At 40.2% G+C, this 14,436-nt stretch overlaps 1 protein-coding gene and 1 long non-coding RNA gene across 2 annotated transcripts; one reads left to right on the top strand and one right to left on the bottom strand.

The window, feature by feature from the left end:
• Positions 1–3,597: 3,597 nt before the first annotated feature.
• TAF7 (TATA-box binding protein associated factor 7) lies at positions 3,598–5,721 on the bottom strand. The gene has a single exon (XM_016205550.2). It carries the CDS (start codon positions 5,199–5,201, stop codon positions 4,128–4,130), a length of 1,074 nt encoding a protein of 357 aa, XP_016061036.1. The 5' UTR covers positions 5,202–5,721; the 3' UTR covers positions 3,598–4,127.
• A 491-nt stretch (positions 5,722–6,212) lies between these two features.
• Positions 6,213–10,776, top strand: LOC148093193 (uncharacterized). Its single transcript, XR_015714387.1, has 3 exons — positions 6,213–6,444; positions 8,438–8,525; positions 10,633–10,776. It is a non-coding gene; the product is annotated as an uncharacterized LOC148093193 (long non-coding RNA).
• The last annotated feature ends 3,660 nt before the right edge of the window (positions 10,777–14,436 follow it).

The following is a 14,436-nucleotide window of genomic DNA, read 5'->3' as shown; positions in this document are numbered from 1 at the left end:
ACCCTAGAAAGTTAAGGTGAAAGGGACTTTTTATTTTTTGTAAAATTTCTGCATTGTTTAAATTTTTTCTGTGAGTCTTTTTTATTTCTGTAATATTTTAAAACATTAATTTTAAAAAATTTCTTCATAACTTTTGTTTGTGAACCTAGAAATACTGAAAACTGTAGCCCAACCACATCCACACTCATTAGCCAAGGGAGCTATGAGAAAGTGGATCTTTTTTTGATAACTTTGGATTTATTTAAAGGGAAGCGATCCCAATCTTCTTTGGTTAAATCTTTCTTTTGTTGAAGCTTATGTAACAGATAATTACTCTTCATTGTGGAGTAATTAATATTAATGCAAAGCTAAGCCATAAATAAAATATAAAACAATAAAGTTACAATAAGTTGAGTCAGCTTATTTATGCTGCAGATATATTTGAAGCAAACCTTTTTTCTGCTCTAATTTATAAACTTTGATTTAGAGCCTTTAATTTGAAACCAGTCAATCACATTTTAAACAGCTGTTTCTTTATACATTTTTCTACTATTTTGATAATTCTTTAAGTCAACTAATTATTTAATCCGTTATGTTCAGGCCTTAGTAAATAGGCAATAATAGTTTTCTTTTTATTGTTTACTATATTCCAGGCATTGTTCTAAGTCCTTTATATGTATCAACTCAATAGCCAACAGCCAATAACTAAACAGCCCTGAGGTAGGTAATATTATCACCTCCATTTTAGAAAATTGAAACAAACAGACTGTTACTTGCCCAAGACAATACAATAGGTCACTGAGCTAGGATACAGACCTAGGTACTATATCTCCTGACCTTGAGATTTTAATTTCTTTACTATTTAATAAGTTTAGTGACTAACAAAGCCAAAGTGCCTGCTCAGTGAATTTACAGCCTAGTGGGGCGTATGAGCAACAGTAACTTATATTTTAGTGTGATAAGCACATAGCAGATCATTTATCCCAGTAGACTAATATAGAGTGCAAGAGATTATAGACACTAAATGTTTAGTTCAGGACTTCATATACAGTGTCTGGTATTGCTTCGCACAATAAATATTTGTTGAATAAGAGGGAAACACAGAGTATAGGCAAAGCCATGATAGAATTGCTTAACCTAGATGGAGATGAAGAAAGACTTCATCCCTCGCTGCTGTGGCTCAATGGTTAGAGCATCGCCCTAGCACCAAAGGCCCACAAGTTCTATTCCCAGTCAAGGGCATGTACCTGGGCTGCAGGTTCATTCCCTGGCCCTGGTTGGGGCCTAGGGAGGCAACCAATCATTGTCTATCTCTCTCTACGCCCCCCTCCCTTCCACTCTCTCTGAAAAGCAATGGAAAAAATATCCTCAGGTGAGGATTAACCAAAACATAAAGAGACCTGCTGGAGTCAGTGACACTCAGGTTGAGACTGAGGGTTAAGTAGGATGTGGCCAAATAAAGGGGAGAGTGTTCTAGGCAGAGTGAAAAGCTTGTTAAAAGGCTCTAAGGCTCAGGAGAGGAAGAGGAGTATAATTAAACTCCTTGGGAAAATGTAAATAAGCTCAGGAGGAGTTGAAAACAGTGAGAGGATATGGTGAGATGAGGCTGAAAAGGTAATTGGAGCACTCATAATCTTGTGTATCCTTTTAAAAAATATAAACTTAAGCCTGAAATAATGATGAACCACTGAATGGTTTTAAGCACGGGAGTGACATGATCAAATATATCCTGGAAACATCACTTTGGTGGCCAGGTCAAAAAACTTAAGTTGGATGATGAACTTACGTAAACACACACACACAGTTAGGAAGCTACTACTGCCATTTGCTAGGCAAAGGATAATAATGGTTTATATTAGGACAGTAGCAGTGGGAATGGAGTGGCTGAAGAGCTTTTTGGAAAGTACAATCAGTAGTAAGAGGGAGTAGTCAAAGATTATGGGTTAAATTTCTGGCTTCAGCAACTGGGATGGGTGGTAGTGCCATTTAATTTTACTGAGTCATGAAACACAGGAGGAAGAGTAGGCTTTCAAGAAAAGGAAGAAATAATGAGCTCCATTTTGAACATGTCAAGTTGAATTGCCTGAGGGAACACTTATGAGTGTTTCCAGTACACAGCTGACTATATTAAATCTAAAGTTCAGAAGACATCAGGCTTAGAAATATGGATTTGAAAATCAGCAGAGCTTACAACTGAAATGGGGGTAATGAAATCACTTTTTGTTTTTTGCAAGCAGCATCTCTCCTTCCCATTATTAATAGAAACAAACCATCACTAGTGGTAAGGTCTTCATAGGAATAAATTGTTTTGATAAATGATCTACTGTAAAGCCAAATAAAGTGAGAGCTTTTCAGGTGTCAGTCTTATAGCAAAATATCCAATGTACTAAAACAGGAGAATTTGTTACCAACCACCCTGATGTATTAAGAAAACTTGCCTCTTATTATTTGCAAACCTTAAGAAATAATCCAAAACCTAGATACTGAGAGAAACCGTACTTAAGCATCCATATTCTACACTGAAATCTCAAAATTATGAAAACATTTTAGTAAAAGAAAAATGATCAGATAACATGAGAGAAAAATCATCCTTGTGAGGTCTCCAAATATCTGCATGTATGACTGTAGACTAGAGAAGTCTAGAAAACTTATTTACCATTTCACCAGTTTCTTGTCAAATACCCAACTAAAATGGGCTTTAAATTTTGCTTCAGGAGGCTAATATTTTCAAACCAAAGATTTTCTTTATAAACTATCAGAAATGAATTGCAGGCAACTCTGCATTTTGTAAATTTTAACACTGATTCTTCCAAATAGCTCAAGTGTGAGGCATTAGATTAGAATCTTAAGCACATATAAAAAATATGAAAATTATGTTTGAGAAATTTTGAAGTATCAGACTATGTATTGACTTCCTTTATGAGCAACTTTGATGAACTGACATGGACAAATCACCTTGGCTGTCAGATTATTAAATTACAGAAATTAAGTTGAAAATATTTAGAAATATAATCTTAATCCAACACAATGAAATGATTCCTTCAACAGTACCTGAAAGCTCTCCCTTTGTTTTGTTTCTAATATATTAAGCAGATGAGTGTAGCGCTTTTAAAAATCACACAAAGTGCCCTGGCCAATGTGGCTGCTGGTTGGACATGGTCCAGTGCATCAAAGGGTCACCAGTTTGATTCCTGGTCAGGGCCCGTGCCTGCGTTTCACTTGATCCCTAGTGGGGGGGCATGCAGGAGGCAGCTGATCAATGTTTCTTTCTCCCTTCCTTTCTCTCTAAAAATCAGTAACAACATATTTTTAAAAACAAACAACACACACAAAGCATAAAAAAGACCTTCATGTACAAAAATTAGGGTAGTTTAGGAAGGTTTTGTACCTAGTGTTTCTTAACCTCCAAGTGGAGCAGATGGATTAGAAACTTAACAGAATACAAAGATGACATTTCTCAATTTGTTTGCACCTACTGTGTTTATCTTTTCCTTAAAACCCCACATAACTGCTTCTTTCCCTACAAAACAGGATCAAATTGCTCAGTTGTTAAACCCCACCAGCAAACCACCTCACAAGAGGATCCAACACCCACTACCCCTAAAAGAGCAAGACACATTATGAGGTGAAAACTAGTTTTTATTTATTGTTAAAACAACTGTATAAAATGATTTGCAACCCTACATATAGAAAAAGAGCTTGAAAATTAGCCACTGCATGGGGAAAAAATTAGGCACTGCATGGGAAAATATAAACTAGCTTCACTGCTCTAGACTACTCTTCTTATTGACCTCAGATGGCACCACAGACTAGCAATAGCAGCTTTTGGCAAATGGAAAAATAGCAGCAAAGTCCTGCAGTGAAGTTGTGATTACTAAGGTTGAACTGTTCATTCCACTAATCTTACAACTTTCCTACATTTATCTATCATACATTCCTACTTCCTACAGGATAAACACCTAGCAAAATTCTGAGAGACAAATGAAATAGAAATTCACATTTATAGTTGTCTATAAGACAAATTCAGTAAAAAGCAGCAGAGGAAATGGCAATTACTGCAAAGTTATATCTAGTCCAGGTGATGAAGCCAAAAACTTTCTTCTAATGCTGACCACTCTATGGGATGAAATTAAGCATCAAAACTCTTCTTACTTTTCTAGAAGTGATTCTAGCTCTTCTTGCAAGGAGCTGAGCTGCTCCTTTTCCCGGTCTTCCTTTTGTTTGAGTTCATCCAGCACAGCCTGAAATCTGTTTTTGAGAGCCAGGTTTTCCACTTTCATGATGAGATCTTCCTGTCGCTTTGCCCTGTCCTGGGTCTCCTGGAGCTTTCCTTTCATGTTATCGATCTGTTTCTGAATTCCCATCACCAGCTGATTGGTTCCCTCATTTTCTGGGTGCTGTTCATCTGATGTATTCAGCTTGTCCTGTAGCTGTCTTTCCAGATCTTCCTCTGTGTCCATGATGTTTATATCTTCCTCATCTTGATGCTGGGCCTCATCCTCATCTTCACTGCTGCTACTGAGGTCATTGAATATCTCCCGGAGCTCATCATGTTCTAAGGAGTCGTGGCCCTGCCTGTGGCCTGACATTCCTGGAGAAGAGATATCGAGGCCTTGATTTTCTGTTTCTTTTGTTTCATCCTCAGCGATTATTTCCCAACGAGTACTGACAGCTTCGGCATCTGTACTCAGCAAACGCTTCACTTCCTTCTCCACGTCCGGAGATTCGATATATTTCTTCTTCGCTGTCTTCCGGAACCTTCTCTTCCTGACATTTTTTAGAGGCAGGGTGATTCCATGGTTCCATATAAACTTCTTCTCTTTGTCCTTGTCCTTTTTTTTGCTTGCTTTGGGATCAGCTGCAGCAGCTGCAGCAGCCGCAGCGGCAGCAACTGGTTCCTCCACTGGAGGGTAGAGATCGCCGTCAACTGTGGAGACAAGCATCTGACAGATATCGGCTGTCTTGTAAAAAGTCTTTTTATCAATGGTTTTCAAACTTTCCATCACACACGGCAAATCTACCAGTTTTGCGGCCAGTGGGACCCGATCCACTCTGACGATTCCGTGGCGCCCATCCGGGTGCAACTCTATTGTCAGTCTGTCCTTCAGATTGACATGGCCAGACTGTACTGCCCGCCTCACAGTAGAGGCATATTCCGGAGGCAGACGTAAGATGAACTGGCTCTCTAGTTCGTGAGGAGCATCATCCTTGCTCTTACTCATCTTTCTTTGTGACTCACTTCTCTAATAACCACTTGTTGCACTAAAAAGTTCCAGCTACTGCAACAGTTAGACCAGTTTGTTACGAATTGAAATATTTAAGTAGTACAGCAGCTAAGCGTCTATTTTTCTTAATTTTGAATTAAGCACCAAGTCTTTAAATATGCTGTTTCTGAATACCAGTTGTTACTGACACTGGCTTGCTCAGTTAGGTCCATTTAAATATATGAGCTGCAATGCCAAGTTCCAACCTCTAGATGCCGCTGCAGGACAATGCAGAGAGCTAGCGAGCAGGAAAGCAAATGGTGGCTTTTCAGAATGATTTGCAGCACAGAAAGTTAATGCCCCAGCACACACTCCCAATCCACAAACTTCCCCGGATCAAAGATAGTCAAAAAGCGGGGCGCAGTGATCTCTCTTCGCCTCGGATACTTACAATCCAGTGACGATTGTAAATCCAGCTTCTCCGGACTGGAAGCCTCTCGGAGCAAGGCGGCCGGGAGCCGACAGTCTCTTTCCTGATTCCTTTGTTCTTCCCGACTCGGCAAAGCAACCCGGGACTGATTACCAGTGAAATGGCCGAGCGCGGCCAGCGCGAAATCTCGCCGAGAATCGCAGCTCTGAGCGCCAGACTGGGCAGCTCCGCAGCTCCACACACCTCCGTCCGGGGCTTGCACACCAAGCAGAAAAGAAAGTGCTACGTCACCGGGCGGGGCGGGAGACGGCTGTGAGTGACAGCACGACTCAGGCGGAAGTGCGGGCTGCCTGAGAGCGCGCAGGCGCAACACGCAATTACGCTAGCCGGCGTCAGACTGTCTTCTCGCGAGGACTTGGCTGTACGCGATGGGAATAACTTCTTAAAGAGCTATTGGTTTGGAAATATGTATTTGGACAGGGTTCTGGGGAAGACCTGGACCCTCCCGCCCCCGCCCCTCGCCCGCCGTGAGCCAGAACTTTGACTGGATCGCCGTGGGGCCGGGCAGCTCCTCGGCTTCCGGGTGCTTGTCGCACACAGGGCATCCTTGCGGGAAGCTTCTCTGCTTCTGTTAACATCTCGGATGCTCTCCAGGGCATATACAGTTATAATTAACCATGCAGTGCATTTCCAAGTGCCCAGATCAGTGGCGTGAGGAGGACGTGCTGCCCACAGTATAATTCTAAGTCATAACGTTGGTTATGAAAATGACTGGCGTGGACCCGTGCCTCAGGGTCTGTTTCTGTTCTGAAGAACCTCAAGGGAACAAGGGTGATTCCTCTTTTTAATATGTTTGATGTAGATATAAGTGTAAACAAAGAAGTAAGTGTTCTTCTAGAGGCAAATGTTTGATTAAGACAGAGTTGCCTGACAGACAAATGGTCAGCTTGAGGTAGAATACAATTGAAGTATTACTTCCCTGCCACTCACCTGCCAGTAATTTTTAAATTTGTTAGGATTTTTGTTCATTCCACTTCTACTGTTTTGATTACTGTTTTCTGCTTGTCTCTTCTGTATATAATCGAGTATTCATCAACACGTACCTGTAGTATTTAAGCCAATCCACAAAAAAATATGTAATTATTTTTACATAATTATGTAAAAATACAATTATGTATTATGTAATCCACTAATTATGCAACAATTTCCACTTATTTCTACTTATTTCCATTTATTTTTTTAATGGGGTCAGTTTGGTAGAGCACCGAGGTCATTAAAAATTTAATTTCTATTCTTTAAAATATTGACAACTACATCTAAATTCAAGAGAAAGCTCTTAAAATGTAATTAACATTTCCAAAATTCACTTTATTTCTTTATGTACTTATTTTCTCCCTCACCCAGATTGGAAGCTCCATGATAATGAGGAGTCTTCTGTCCCTTTCATCATGTCCCAGTACCTAGTACCAAAACATGGGAGATGTTCAAAAAAAAGTTTGAATGAACCAATTGACCCATCTAGAAGGAACATAAATATAAGTCTAACCCCTATAATAATCTGTGAGAGAAAATACATTCTATGTTACTTTAAAATGAGATAGAGTCACTTCATATACATTTCCTCTCTAGTCAAGGACAGTACTAATTGTTAGGAGCAGAGAGGTTTGCTAATAGTGTGTGTGAATGTGTCCTCTTTGGTTTAGGTAGACTGTGTATTATGGGAGGAAATGAAAATGGCCTGTCACCAGTTTGGGTTTTTTTTATGTTAAGTTTGAAGTTGAAATTATGCTCCTTAAGATAACCGTACATTAATTCTCTTTGTTCTATAATGTGTTGAAGAAAGTTAGCTGATTTATCTATAATTTCCAGTATGATCTATTTTCTCTTTTCAAAGATAAAAATTTTATTGTGCTTCTCCCTTAATTATACCTGATTTTACTTATTTGATAGATGTGAGTTTTAACATGCTATCCTCTGCATAATGCTTTATTTAACTATACAAAATGTGAGGTTATACTTATATATGGAAAATAATCCATATATTGCTTTGCATTTCAATTGCCTGAGTTGGTTTTTTTATGCTCCAATATCCTCATCAGAGAAAGTAACTTAAATTCTATGCAATTCTTATTTGCCAAAATTATTAAGTATTTTAGTTAGCAAACCTTTAAATGGAAGATGGTCAGAGATAATTAAAAGGATTAACTGAAGTATCCCCTAAGGTATCTGCCTCCTTCAATCCTGAAACATATTGTCTGCTTTTGAATTTAACACATAGTCTTCGATATCAAGTATGATGTTTTTTGTGAGAAGAAAAAGACCAACCTAATTTACACTGATATAAACAATAAGAAAATCAATTATCTGAAAAACCAGGTAGTCTATAGCAGCTCTGTCCAATAAAAATTTAATGTGAACCTCCGATGAAAGCCAAATATGGTGTATTAAATTATCTAGTAGCCACATTAAAATGGCAAAAAGAAACAAGTGAAATTAATTTCAATGCCATTTTATTTAATCTAAGCATCAAAAATAGCATTTCAACATATAACCAATATAGAAATTGTGAGTGATATATTTTACATTCTTATTTTGTACTAATTCTTCAAAATCTGGTGCGTATTTTACACTTACAGTACATCTCAGTTTGGACTAGCCACATTTCAAGTGGCCATGTGGCTGGTGGTTACTGTATTGGACAGTGCAGTTCTAGAAGTATGGTTGCCTCTAAGTAAGAGAGAATCATGGCTTGGCACAAATTGGTTTTCTTTTCCTAAGTTTGGAGAATGACCATTTATTTATATTTTTTATTTTTTTTTTCAAGTTTGCCCTCATCTCCTTATAAACTTCCAAAGTCTGTGGTCACAAGAAACCTGCCAGCAGTAACTGGGGAACTTCCTTCTTTGTCCATGGTAAGTTTAGAGAGTGGTTACTCCCAACCAAAGTCTGTCTTTCAATCAGGTTGGACTAACTTGGGTCATGTACCTATCCCTGGCTCAATAATAGTCACCATTTTGATGGTGGGGAAGAGGTGATATTTGGTAGTGTCTGAATACTTCCTTGATTGTTACAACTGTGGGGGTGGGGTCTAATGGCATCTAGTGGGTAGAGACCAGGAATGCTGCTATATATTCTACAATATACAGTATACTTATCCCCCACAACAGAGAGTTATCTGTCTCAAAGTAATATCAAGGCTGAGAAACCATGCCCTAAGCTCATTATTTTAAGCCTATATTCCTAACTAAACGCTGACAAGTGGAATGAGATTATCATTATTGGTTTCGATCTCTCAGAACCTACTACAGCTATGAATAGGTTCAGCTTCTCCTTAAGTACTCAGAGAATGGGCCCCTAAACTAAAAATAAAGTGTTAGAAGGAAGGAGAGGGCATGGACAACTGTCTTAGTCCATTTGGGCTGCTATAACAAAATACTATAAACCAAGTGACTTGTAAACAACAGAAATTTATTTCCCAATTCTGGGGTCTGAGAAGTCCAAGATAGACACTGGCAGATTTGGTGTCTGGTGAGGGCAGACTTCCATATTCATAGACAGTAGTCTTTTCACTGTAACCTTACATGGTGGGAGTTGTGTGGGGGCTCTCTGCAACCTTTTTTAAAAGGGCATTCATACTGTTCATGAGGACTCCACCCTCATGACCTAATCACCTCCCAAATGCTTTACCTCCAAATACTATCACATTGGGTATTAGGTTTCAACATATGAATTTGGTGGGGAGGGACAAAGACACAAATATTCAGCCTTTAGAAGCAACCAATAGTATCCATGAAAGAACTAAGTACTTGGAGGATTATAATAGTATATATATAATTCCATAAGTATACAAAAGGCCAAATAAGCACACGAAAAGATGCTCCTCAACATCACTAATCATTGGGAAAATGCAAATCAAAACGACAATGAAATACCACCTCACACCCATTAGGATGGCTACTGTTGGGGGGGAAAAAACACCAGAAAATAAATGTTGACAAGGATGTGGAGTAATTGAAACCCTTGTGCCCTGTTGGTGGGAATGTAAAATGGCATGGCCACTGTGGAAAACAGTGTGGTGGTTCCTCAAAAGCTTGAAAACAGAATTACCATATGATCCAGCAATTTCCACATGTTGGTGTATACCCAAAAGAATTGAAAGCAGTCTTGAAGAGTTATTTGTACACCCATGTTCTTAGCAGCATTATTCACAGTAGCTAAAAGTTTTAAGCAACATAAATGCCCATCAACAGATGAACAGATAAGCAAAATATTATATTTACATGCAATGGAATATTATTCAGTCTTAAAAAGGAAGGAAATTCTGACATATGCTCCAACATGGGTGAACTTTGCTATGCTATGTAAAATAAGCCAATCACACAAAAAACAAGTACTGTTTGATTCTACTTATGTTAGGTATTGTGAGTGGTCAAAGTCATAGAAACAGAAGGTGGAATGGTGTTTGCCAGGGAATGGAGAGAAGGGAGAATGCAGAGTTAACATTTAATGTATGTAGGTTTCAGTTTTACAAGATGAAAAGAATTATGGAAATGGATGGTAATGATGGCTGCACAACATTATGAATGTATTTAATACCACTGAAATGTACACTTAAAATGGTTACGATGGTAAATTCTAAGTCAGGTATATTTTACCACAATAAAAAAGAAAAAAGTATATATGTATTTAAAAAGTATGAATAGGCATAGAATATAAATTCTTTAAATCAGTAATTATATAATGCAAGTACTGGTGATTTAAAATTTTTATCAGGATTTTCTACCTTTTTATAGAGAAAATGTCTTTTACACTAGAATTTGCAGTGAGAATTTTTTTGTAATGTAAAATTCTTTTTACAATGGATAATTTCTTGAGTAAAAAGTTTTTTAAGAAAAAGAAGCTTAAATAGTATATCGTCTTTAAAAGGAAGTGTCAAGAGGGAACATTCTGTAAGAATTCTTATTTTAAGTCAATATGCATTTTAATAAGTTAAAACGTTTGATTTAAATTTTGTGAAAGGCAATAGTATTCCTGTTTTGTCAACAAGAAATAATGGCTTACAGCCTTTGTACTAAACCAACTGGTATTCTAAAATAAACCCTGGAAATGAAACAAATGCGGTCTCCTGCGAGGACTTTCAGAAATGAAAGCAGACCTCGGGCCTCTGGGTGCCGCTGTCGGCCAGTCCGTGGGTGGAGCGAAGCGACGCCCGCCACTGGCGACAATGACGCAGCGATCCCCGCAGACTTTGGAGAACACGTCCGGGGCGAGCTCTGCGTGCCGTCCCTCCTGCAATCTAACGTGGGGATGTTTAACCATCCTGAGTGAGGCGCCGACTCTTCTTCCCAGCACGCCTTTGTAATCCGGGAGCAACCCTGGCGAGGTGTCGGGATCTGAGAAGCAGCGTTGAGACGACGCAGCAAGAAGCCCCCCCACAGGGAAGGCGCACGGAGCAGAGCGCGGGAAGCGCTGTCTCCTTTCCCGCTGTCCTTGCCCAGCCCCCGAATCACGCAGCAGACCCACTAGGAGATCCGGAAGCAATGGCCAGAGGTTTAGGAGTGGGGAAGCTCGCCAAAGCCCTGCGTCTCGGTGGCCAGAACCATGGGTGAGTACCAGAAGCCTTTCTTCACCTCCGGCCGGGCGAAGAGAGCAGGGACGAAGTCGAGAATGACAGGGTAGGTCTAGTGGAAATGCCAAAGGAAGTCCCTAGGCCCCTTCAACCTCAAACCTTCACTGGAAATCCTAGAAATGCTTTTCATAGACTCGTATTCATCCTGGATATAAATAACATGGCTTTTAGGGCAGACATTTTGTTTTGGAAATTCTAGAAACTATCTTAACAGAAGCCAGGTTTACTCCTAAACCGCAGTAGATTTGAATACTGCAAGTAATTCTCTGTGAATTAATCAGACCCGTTTCAGTAACTATCTCCCCTGCCCCTAGAAGTAAAAGAGCATTAGGGGAGTAAATACTCTGGTTGCTACTGGAGAAATCTGGACCAGAAGAGCCGAGCTGCTACCACTTAGTGGAGGGGATTGGACAGAACAGCTCAGGGCAAAATGCGGGTCTTGGATGCCAATGCCAGTCCTCTCATACGGAGCTGCAAGGAGTACAGCAGAGTCTGCCTGCAGGAGTACCTGCCCTCCACCGCCTCTCTGCATTCTGCAGGTGATCGATCCCCCCTGACCTAGATGACACCCTTAAGGTGGAGTTCGTTCTACACTTTCCACACAATCTCTCAGGGCATACAGAATATATCTAACGCTCAACAACGACAGCACCATCTTTGACTTTAAAGAGTGACAGCTAAATCATGGGGTAGAAGAGAAGACTGGAGGCAGTTTAAGGAACCATTTCCAAAACCTGGCTGAAATAGAAGTTGAGAACTATAGTGCAGTGCAGGTGGCTTTCAGCTGGTGTAGTTCTATTAGAGGCAAGAAATGTGATTGCCCGAACCAATAATACAGGACTCAGAGACCTTGCTTAATTGGAGAAGTGAAAGAGACTACAGAGAGTAATAAACACACAGCAAACAATTCACCTCTAAAAATGACTGTGTAATTCTTTGTGAGCTACTGGCAGAAGGAATTCTAAACTGGGAGCAGACCCTGAAGTACAATGTCACCATCAGAGTCATGGACAAGGATAAGCTGTTCTCCTCCAGCATAAATATCACCCTGCGTATAACCCACATCAACAAAAACATTCTGGTTTTCCAGCAGGCCTCCTGCATGATTCAGGAGACTGGGAACACCCACTCAGAGCCTCCATCACGTATGTTAGTGCTTTCAACTCGGATTTGGGGCCCTAAGTGCCTCCTGTTTATTCCTGAACAGCCACCGTGGGCAGAGCTGCTGGTTCTATAGTCTGGCATGTGGGTGAGTAAAGAGCACAATGGTGTTTACTGCAGCCTACCTTTGAGCTGACCCTACGGGCTCATGACCAGAGTTCAGCTGGGTTCAGGGTCATCATGAGCATGTCTGTACTGGTGGAGCACCATGGTGAAAACACTCAGAGGATGCTATGCCAGGATCTGCAGCTAGAAGTGATAGCCCTCTTTAATGTGGCACCATGCACTGTGTGGCCTGGCTACCTGTTCACCAAGGAGGACACCTACTTGGGCATAATATTGCCTGGCTGTGCTAGCACATGTTTCAGACCACCAACTCCAACTCTTCAACCTAGGGATATACAAGAGGGGGATGTGCATTGTGGCTCTACGGGTGACAGAGATGCTACTCTCCAGGTTGGCCTCCATAATGGTGACAGATGTCATGCTTCACCTGGTCTTTGCTGTTTGAAAGAGTTGCAGCCAGCCCTCAACAATAGCTTGGCACCTGCCTCCAGGCAGGCAGAGCTACAGTTATACCTGGCCTTGGCCTGATCTCAGTGCCCTCCCTCCTCCAGTGACTGGCCATCATCCTGCGCCTACAACAAGCCTCCAGCCCTGCTTTCAGCCTGGTCTCTGGTCCAAGCCTGGATTTGGAGTTGCTCTCACTTTGGCGAGAGTCATTTGTCTTAATCCTACAATCTATGTGTGGCTTCAGATATTGCCAAATCTTAAAATTAACTTAACTCAAGAAACATCCTTCAACCGGATATTCTCTGTAGTGCCAGGAATGAAGCTTTAAATATTACATTGGATTCAAATGTATACGTGTGAGTTTTAACACTTTTATTTCATAAACACCCTATTATAAATCAATTCTGCTTGTTTTTTCTTGTAGAGGGGGACTCTACAAGTTTAATTGCTAGTTTTTATGTATATTTTGATTTGTCTCATTAACCTGGACAGTTCATTTGGGGAAAGATGTGTGCCTATTAATGTATGTTCTGAAAAATTGTGTTTCCTGCCGAAGAGTTCTTTCCTTGCAATATTGAAGGAGGTTCATTACATCTTTAAGCTTCTGCCCTTGAGCTCCATATACTTGCCTTTGAGAAGCAGAGAAACTGTAGATTTTGTTATACAGGACCAGAAATTCTCCTTCCAAGAAATTTTCTTGTGGCCTTTGATTGTTTCTTTTGTTTCCTCACTTTCCATGCTCTTCTCAGCCATGTGTCCAAGGGTTGGCTGTCAACCTCTGGCGCAGTTTGTTTCTGAAAATGTCAACCTCTGGAATGGGTAAAGATAAATAAATCACCTAAGCCTAAGACATTTTAGTTAGTAACCTTTTACTAATTTTGCAATAAGTAAATGAAGGAAGACAACCGAGTCTAAAAATTCTGCTATTTAAGAACACCAACTTCTCTTGGAGAAATAACTGAGTGTGCTTGTAGGAGAATACATGTTATCCTAATAGCCTGTCTAAAAATAGAGATGCAGATGTGGCCTTTTTCTTTTCAGTTTTGAAGAATATAACTACCTCTTGTGCCTCTTAAATTCGAAATCTAACTTAGACATTCATGTGACATTTTTCCAGTGAAATTCCAAGAGCCCAATGTTATTTTATTCAAAATACATTACCTTTGGGTGAACTAAAAGTCTTTTAAAGAACCCATATTAAAGATCTTTTAAAATCCACATTAAAAAATCTACATAGACACTTCAGAAAAAGACAAAAAAATGAGTCTGGGTTAAAATATATCCTTCCACCTGGCCGGCATCACTCAGCGGTTGAGCATCGACCTAGGGTCCAGAAGATTGCTGTTCGATTCCAGGTTAGGGCACATGCCCAGGTTGCAGGCTCAATCCCCAGTCAGGGACATGCAGGAGGCAGCTGATCAGTGATGACTCTCTCATACTCTCTCATCATTGATCTCTCTCTCTCTCTCTCTCTCTCTCTCTCCCCCCCCTTCCTCTCTCTGAAATCAATAAAGATATAT

The sequence above is a fragment of the Miniopterus natalensis genome, chromosome 4 (genome assembly GCF_054644295.1).
Source record: "Miniopterus natalensis isolate mMinNat1 chromosome 4, mMinNat1.hap1, whole genome shotgun sequence".
NCBI classification, from domain to species: Eukaryota; Metazoa; Chordata; class Mammalia; order Chiroptera; family Miniopteridae; genus Miniopterus; species Miniopterus natalensis.
The sequence above is the reverse complement of the archived record's forward strand: the minus strand, read 5'-3'. Positions and strand labels throughout refer to the sequence as shown.

Coding starts and splice junctions, on each gene's coding strand:
- TAF7 (XM_016205550.2), bottom strand. CDS start 5,201: ATGAGTAAGAGCAAGGATGATGCTCCTCACGAACTAGAGAGCCAGTTC.